The sequence below is a fragment of the Lygodium microphyllum genome, chromosome 26, assembly GCF_053477565.2.
Source record: "Lygodium microphyllum isolate KBCC chromosome 26, Lygodium_microphyllum_v1.1.10, whole genome shotgun sequence".
NCBI classification, from domain to species: Eukaryota; Viridiplantae; Streptophyta; class Polypodiopsida; order Schizaeales; family Lygodiaceae; genus Lygodium; species Lygodium microphyllum.
In genome coordinates this window covers 70546330-70555478 of record NC_141160.1, presented here as the reverse complement: position 1 = coordinate 70555478, position 9149 = coordinate 70546330, and the positions used below count along the sequence as shown (strand labels likewise).

Here is a 9149-nt window from a genome sequence, read left to right as displayed (position 1 = left end):
CTCATCAATGCACCTACTTTTGCACAGCTCCTGCATACGCACAGAGAGAGAGAGAGAGAGAGAGAGAGAGAACAGTCCTGCTCTCTCTCTCTCTCTCTCTCTCTCTCTTTCTCTCTCTCTCCAAACACTCTGCCATGCAAGCGGCAATTGTGAGCATTCTTTTAGGGCTCGGGCTGATTAATGGAGGTTCAGTAGGTTGGCTAGGACCCCCAAACCAAAGCTTTGTATAATATATAGAAAAGACAATGCAAGCTCTCTCATTTGACCTTCAATTTTTGCATTCAATAATGGAAGACTGGCAACATTCCATGTGTGTCTACATGCAAGTTTCTCAAGAGCACAGTGCACTTTAGCATGTGTCTCTGTGAAGGGCCTTAGATTATTGTATATACTGTGCACATGGTGACAGTCTATAGTATACATAGATGTTTGTGTGTGTGTTTCAAATGCATGAATTACTCCGATCTTTTCTCTGGTCTCCCAGGTATAACATTCACGTTTGAAAGGCTCAGCATCTTGAATTATGGACAATTATATATCCCTGTGTCGGTATCAGAGGTCCTGCCCATTCAATCCCTGTTTTCTTCCACCGCCTTTTCAATTGGAATGGAGTAGATAGAACACCTTCATAGCTCCAAATTAACACCCAATGACCAGATGCATTTCAGATACGGCATAAAAGACATGCTACAATTCCAATTAGATACACCCCAAGAAAACCTCCAAAATTAAAAATTGCTTATTGCTCGTTCAGTTACTTACATGTACAAATTTCTGAATCACAATTTTGCTGCTAGGAAAATGTTATAGCAGAAATAATCCCAAAATCAACCTTCAATAAAGACATTCAGAGTGGCAACCATAATGGTTTCCACATGTAGTCTCACCTCTTACAAGGAAGAAAGCGGCCTCCACCAGCAAGCTGTTTCAGGGCTCTCTGTACCCTTAGACCCCATGCCCAAGGTAGCGTGTGTTGCTGAAGCCAGGTTACCATTGGTTGGCCTGTTACTGGTAGAATCTACGACTTTGGAGGACAGATCATCTGCTTCATTCTCTACACAGTAATTCTGCAGCCAACGGTCCATCTCCCAAAGAACATGCATTATGCTTTCTCTAGCACTGAAGCCATGGCTCTCCAATGGAAGGATTACCAGTCGGCAAGGAGCACCATGACCTTTCAAAGCACTGAAGAATCTCTCAGACTGCATAGAAGAAACAAATAAATTTAGCTGATAACCAAGACACAAACATCATATACAGCAGACGAACAGCAATTATTACCTGAATAGTTAGTGTCCCAGAATTGTTATCCTCCTCGCCATGTACCAAAAGCAATGGTTTCTTGATTTTATTCGCTAACATGAATGGACTCATATCAATGTAAGTTTGTGGTGCCTCCCACAGAGTCCTCTCCTCATTCTACAAGTTGCCCAACCATTAGTTGAAGAACTTCAAACAGATTCAAAATGTTAAAACCACATAGTGAACGAGTTCAAAACTGGCATACAGTAAGTTCGAATATACAGAGTCCTGCTAATCTTATCAACAAAAACCACTCCCCCGAAGCTCTCTTCAAGGTAAGATGTGATGTAAACCAACACATTATCCAAAACAAATAACTTTGCAGAGATCCTAAAGACAGCTGAAATATGTAAGGACCTCATTCTGAACAGTCTTATGCAAATTATGAGGCCAGAGCATATCACCCATAAAAGACATGAAACGATTTGGTTTCAAATACAAGCACAACTGCGAACTTTCATTCCTTGTAAATTAAAGTTTCTCATGGCGCACTCAAAACCGAGGACTACGGGCAGCCATGCCATTAACATATAGCAATTGATTGCGACAGAAAATCACCAGAAGCAAATTTGTCCTAAATGCAGTTAATAGGTAACTAATGACAAATCAAACTGCATATCCCTAGGCCCAAGGATTAGGCCAGTATACCATCAGTAAGCAGCATTCAACAGTTTCGTTTCAAAAACAAGTGAAACTGTAACCTTCTTTAGAGGTCAAACTTTTCACCAGGACACACGACCAAGGGCTATGGACCGCCATGCCATTCACATATAGTAACTGATTTGAACAAAGACCGCTAAAGGCAAATTTGTCCTCCATGCAGATACTGAGCTCATTCTTCCTCTGCCTCCGGTTTTTTAGCAAAGTTCTTGCACTGAATGGAAGCCACTTGGACAAATGACATTAAACCTATGTGTTAGTCTACAGAAGCTGGGAGCAGGTCACTCATGGATCAACTGCAAATTTCAGTTCCACTTCGGGATCTGGTATCATTTCATGGAGCAGCAGGAAGCAGCTTATCATTGATCAAGTAAACAAATTTTCTCACCTCTAGTGATGTTGCACACTCACATGCTCTAAGCCAAAGCAAGAAGCGCAATGCTGGAGAGAGGGTATGCTATGATCTATCACATGTTCTAGTAGAGTCAAATGTGATGGTCATTTTTGGACTTCAGGACTACATGGGTAGTAGCTTCTTTCTGTCCCATGTCCCATTCCATGTACTTATAGTCACAAGTAACGGCAATTTCTCCCCATCCATTGTCCCCCATCTCTGTCTCATTTTGTCACACTTGTCACTATGTCCAGCAAAATTTATGGACCTTGGCCACAAAGAGGGCTCATGCCACATGTACAAATGACCTTGATCATCTTAAATAATCACCTTAGTTTGGTGTGACCGCCATAAGTTCATGGGATATGCCATATGATTTGCTCATAAGGTCTCATACAAAAAGATTAGAAGGGCATGGTTTGTTGAGCTAAAAATACATTAGCTTCTTTAAAATAGCCCCAAAATATGATTAACTAATGAATTAAACCTTTTTATTAGAAAGAAATGTGTTCCTAGAGAGTCTTTTGCTCCATGTGCACAAACCTTGTCGGGAAGACCCAATCTTTCTAAAAATAGGCATGTTGTGCTCCATCTAGCCTCAATCTCCTTTTTGCAGTTTGCAAGGGTTATATCTTTGCTGCCCACACCCCATTCGAGGAGGATGTCTAACTTGGAGTTGACCAGCATTGCTATCTACTATCCTGCATCTATCTTTGAAACCAACCTTCCTTCTCAAAGAGAGTGGAAAAACCTAATCAACCACTTAATTTCAGCAATTAATAAATGAGCTTAAATTGAAATGCACACATTACCATTATAATCTTGGACATTGAACACCTTGTTGGCCCCAAAACTAGCGCCCCTTGCAATATTTCTTTAACTTGAATTGGTAATGGATGTAGTATAAACCAACATTTCATAATCTCCTCCACTAATCCAAAAACCCCCTTACTGTATAAACGATTAGCAAGCAGTTCAGGCCAATTGCCACTTGATCTTTGCCCAAGACTTGTACAAATGGAACCACAAACTGGCCAAATAATGCCCTAAATCACATGAAAGGGGTGGCATTAGAAATCCTTGATAATTCCTTGAATTTCAAGTGTTGATTTCAGTGTACGATGCCTTTACTGAAGGCATGGGTTCGAAGGTCACAACTAAACCCTAATTTCCACAGAAATTTAGTGTTTACAGCAAAATTCTCACTGCCGTGCACAAATTTGGCTGAGATCTGCACCAAATGGCTGAGAATTTCTAAAAATGGCTGAGCACAAGCTAGAGAAGGTGAGACAATGTTGAGATGAGAGAAAAATCAGAGATTCTTCATGAGAAAACTCAAGAATTTGCATGTTGCTTGCTCCATCTTGCATTAAATGCAATCGCCTACTATCATGAGGCCCCAAAATGCTGTCGCTTGATCAACAAGGGTGTGTTGCCAGCCTCTAGATGGTCTCCCACAACAAGGTATCAAACCAGCAACCTTTCTTTCACAGCTTAGATGCACTGAATGGCTCTCCACAAGCCCCAAACAACCTTCTCTCGCATTGCATGGGCATTTTTGCCAAGTAGTAACCTTCTAATCTCATTTCCCAGCAATTTATTACACCAATTAATTAATTCTGAAAATTAATTTAAGCCCTTCTAATGCTACTCAAAATTAATTGTGTCCATCCACAATCTGATTGGCTACGCTATTTGCAACCCCAAGTGGTTCTCTTCCTCAATTGACCCTTAGACTCGCATTAATTAATTAATTAATTAATGCCTAGTCCCTAGTGTCATCATTGACACTTAATGGTCAATTAACAATCCTAGGGTGAAAATTGACACCAACTAACAACCAAAATCTAACTCGCATAGCCGATCATAACTTTTGCCTTTGGCATCCACTCTTTCCTTGCGGTCCTTGGCCTATTACCATGAAATAACTACCATGTGCATCACATGTGCCTTGGCCTTGCAACCTTGAACATTTGATTTTTAAATTAATCAAATGTTACTAGCAAGATTAAAGCATCTAAAAAATTCCACATCCCCATGATAAATCCTTCCCTTGAAATCCCTACAATCGTCCTTGATTGCACTGTGCCACAAACTACTACAAATGTGATCCCAAGCTGATCACAAATTGAGTGTAAAGACTAATAAAAAACTGATGCAAAACCAATCCGAAAGTATCCACAATCTGATCTCTAATTGACTAAAAACTGAGCTGAAACTTATCTCAAACTGATTATGAACCGATGCAAAACTCATGTCAAACTGATGCAAATGTATAGTTTCTGTGCCCGGGGGAAACCCATACTCATCTATATATGTCTCACAATGACTAAAACACTGAGTAATGTCCTCATGGCAAACATATTGTTAGCACAATACCTTGGATCCATGCTGAATACATAAGAAATCTACTACATATGAGAGTTGTCCATAACTAGAGGAGTGGAAGTGCTACCTTTCCCTTACGCATCGGGCACTACTCTAGACTCTTACTCTACTGAACCTTACAGAACCCGAAACAAAGTTGACTTTAACTAAAAGACGTCTAGGTAAAGTTGCAACAACTAAGGATGGTTTGCCAAGTCATCCTCTTTTATCCATTTTGCATCCATTGGTGAATAATTCTAATCACCAAATATCTCTTGGAAACTTTACCTCATAGTTGTTAAATACGAAAGGTATGATACAATTCAATACGATAAAATATGATACTAAATGATACCTTAAGACTTTATAAGGTACGGTATGATATTAGTACAAAAAAAATTAACATAATTAAAAAAAACATAAAACATTAAATAATAGGACACAATGCACATGTTTAAAGTGAAAATAGTCATTTTTCATTACAAAATAAGATGAATACATGAGGATGGCCATCGCGATTGCATGGATTGCACACAACCTGCAATACAACTAAAGTCTAGTATATGCATGGTCCATGGATGATGCATTATAGTGGCATGTGGATACAATGATAGTAGATACAAAAAAGAAAGAGAGCTATGAATCTATGATAAGGCATTACTATCATCATCATCATCATTATCATCAAAACCATCTGAGTGTTCATCAAGAGAATATAAAGATGACTCCTTGGTATCGGATGATGAGACACTCACATACTCATCCTCACTAATGAGATTACCATCATCATCAAATGATCGCTTCCTCATAGAAATATGAAATGGGGAATGAGGAACGAGGACGTGGGAATGGAAACGACATTAAAATTTTTAAAATTCATGAAAAAAAATTAATATTTCACTCATAATCCATGTGGAGTGTTAAAATCAAGGTATATAATCCACAAGGACAAATCATTTTAAGTTTTAACTTTAAAGATATCATGCATCATTCTAAAACTACTCATTTGAAATTGAATTACAACTTACAAGGCTCAAGAGTTAAGTTATTTAATTATAAAATGCATAATACATATGCCGTAAATGATAAAACAATGACTAAACTTTAAAGTCTAAGCTGAAAGAATATGCCCATGGTCCCATTGCCAAAAAACTTAAGAATTACAAATATCAAGTTAAAAGAATATGCTCATTGCCCTAAAAAAAACTACAAATATAAAGTCTAATCTCTAGACTAAAGTAAAATGCGGAATGCCAAAATAGCCCAAAGGGCAACTGCAAGATTGCAAGTACAAATATAATGTCAGCATGGCACAATGGCCCATGTGTCACACTGTCATGAATGATCATAGTATCATATACAATGTACATGTGTCATGTAGCATGAGCCTCATGATAAGTAAATTAAATCAAAGATAATCATCATGATGTGAGGCTGCTCTAGCTACTCTTGAAGTGCCAGTCTCATCATCATGTGTATCATGAACTGCTGCATCTCCCTCAACATCAGCATGTGTCTTCTCTTCTTGTTGCATCTCCTACTCTATGGATCGGGCTTTGTTGTCATACTGTTACATAATATCCTCAAATTAGCACTAATGAATACTAGATCGTTTGCCCTCTCCACATCAAGACAATTCCTCTTCTTTAGCAATGTGAGCGACCATCCAAACCGTAGTCCTCCCACCACAAAGCTGCCCCAATCTTACAACGATCCTCCTGTGCATCCCCATAACCAAAAGAACCCCGAAAGGTCTTATAACATGAAAGCCGGTCTCTGATCTTTTGTCTAGTGCCATGATCATGCACTAGACGAGACAATATAAATCTCCATTCATCCATAACCTTGATGTTATTCTCCTAACCCTTGCCCCGGAACTCAGAATCCACAACAAATGTAATTGCATACATGGGTGAGCTATAGGAGTCTCACCTTGTCACAACTAAATGGCATATCTCCTCATATGCCTCATCATTTGGTACCAACTCCTATAGCTTTTCATTCATCCTATCCATAGCCTCATACACTTTGCAAATGCAAGGTTACATAGCATCCATAGTCCTCAATAAATGCACAATAGATGATACCATAGCATCTATCCGCCTTACATCATCCCAAAAAGTGGAGTTATTTACTTTTTTCAAGCATAAGATACTTGCAGGAGTATCTGCCAATGTTGATGAGGTAAACTCATCATTAAGAAATAACTGCCTCAAGGTACCACTGCATTCTCTTAATCTGCCTAGTATCAAGAAGTTAAAGGCAAATTTGATATCAGAGTATTTTAAAAGTGTCTTCTTCGACTGAAAAGAAAATTAATGGCGAAGAAATTGGTGATTCAAAACAAAGCTAACCATTTGAGCTCCTTGCTCTATGCAGGTGCAGTCCATGATAGGTTACCAATATTCTTTAGTAGGTTATTCAAGCAATGAGCCATACAATATGAAACTCTGATATGTGGATAATATTCCTAGATAATAGCACCTGCTATCCTATTTGCAAACTCTCCATCTGCAACTGTTTACCGCAGTACAGAGGAGCGGGAAATGGAAAAAAGGAAATAGCAAAAGGCGCAGGACAAAAGGGAAAAAAAGGCGCCTTAATCGGTAACCAGACCCTAAAAAATTAAAAGCACGGGCACGACCCTCAGGAAGTCTTAGAGTCGCCCAAGGAAAGTAAAAGAGTAAAAAGCGCACCATTAAGTGTGAAAGCGCTCCCGAATCCTTGTAAAAGAGCGCCAGGCTCACTCCTGTGCAAATTGTTGAGAATCAGCAATCACACTCAAAACAGCCTCTTTGTATGGAGTCTCAGGGTCAAGGATATGCAGGCTAACTTATCCCATATGCACAATGGTGCCTACTGCAGTTTCCTACTTTCCTATAAAGCATTGTACTTGCTTCCTTTCTTAATGCAATGATAGTACTCTTTTCATTTCAGTAAAGTGTCAATGTCATTGTCCACATACACAAGATTGTGTTTATGAGTCCAAGTCTCAATCTTGGAACCTAATTCACTTGTGTAACAAACAGTGTCCATTCCATCATGAGTCTACACTTCTCTTTCCATCCTCCATAGCTTCCGGTTATGTCATGCTCTAGATCCCGCATACATGGTATCAGAGCCCAGTTGGGCATGGCATTGCTTCTCCAGCCTCTCTTGATTCTTCTGAACCTCCATCCAGCTCAGTGTCAGTGTATGACTTCTTTTCTCAACTCTACTTTCACTGAAGCTTCCATGGCAGCCATAGCCAGCAGCACCCTGTAAGATTGAACTGCTTATATCTCACTCCACAGGTCAAATCTCTTGGAGCTTCCTTCTGGAAAAGTATTCCCCAACTCATAAAGCTTCCCTGTATCACATCAATCCAGGACATTGGACCATCTGGAGCTCAGCATTGTGAAAATCCCCAATCTCTGCTCTGTGTCTGCCATAGCCAGACAGGACCTACCTTGCTTGGAGCTTCCATAACTCTTCAAGCAGGCCATTTCAGCCCACGATTTCTTTTGGAGAGTTGTTCCTCTGCTCAAGGCGCTTCATCTTGGCACAATAATCGATGACATTGCTGCTCCCTGGCTCCAGCATTGCAGAAATTCACTGTCGCTGTCCAGATCTGCGCCGATTCTGTTCGTGGCTTCTGCGCGCGCCGTACAGCCCGCGATCTGGACGATCTCCATGGGGCTTTGATAGCACATGACATAAGCTTCCTAGACATGTAAAAAGTTTTGAAAATGATCCACTGTAGCTCCTGCAATCAGAAAAAAACCAGGGCCTGTCTCAGAAACCCTAATTCCACCATAGCCAAAAGCTTCAAAATCTTGACATTTTTCACTGTTTCTCTCACTGAAGTTATCAACAGTGATTTTAATCACTGAGCAATACTCTCTGAAGTTCGTTAAAGTACTGTCACTCAGATCTGAAGGCATCAGCATCAAATCAAGAAGGGGAAGATCACTTGGAGTAAAAGACTTTTTCAGATTTGGCACTTGTGTCTCTCAATCAATTTTTCTGTTGCTCAAATCTAATAAAGTCTGAAGTTGATTTGCTATTGTTCCCGTAAATCTAACATGGGCAAAGACTCTCCAAATGCTCGATTCAAAGGAGTCGGATTCCACACTTGGCAAACCCGCATCAAGCTCATCCTGATGAAGAAGGGTCTCTGGGCCATCACAAATGGCAAAGAGAAGAAACCTCGGGACGCGGACCTTGCAACTACTTGGCAAAAGAATGATGACAGAGCCCAGGCCATTATCAAATTGGAGCTAGACAACAGTTATATCCATCACGTGGATAACTGTGAGACCTCACAGGATACATGGAAAAGACTTGACACCCTGTTCGGTGCACAATCTAAATCATCAAAGTATGGTCTCCTAATTGAATTCTTCAGGCTTGAAATGAAGTCCAGCACATCACTTGCCACACATCT

General features: G+C 39.9%; 1 protein-coding gene across 1 annotated transcript in view; it reads right to left on the bottom strand.

Moving 5' to 3' along the window:
• Positions 1-686: 686 nt before the first annotated feature.
• The window catches only part of LOC148013383 (Prolyl oligopeptidase family protein), a 51406-nt gene continuing 42943 nt past the window's right edge, over positions 687-9149 (bottom strand). Inside the window, exons 13-14 of the mRNA XM_087667802.1 lie at positions 1282-1419; positions 687-1202 (exon numbers count right to left, since the gene is read on the bottom strand). Of these exons, the coding sequence (XP_087523928.1) occupies positions 891-1202; positions 1282-1419 (450 nt within the window). The 3' untranslated portion in view covers positions 687-890. The remainder of the gene's footprint in view (positions 1203-1281; positions 1420-9149) is intronic.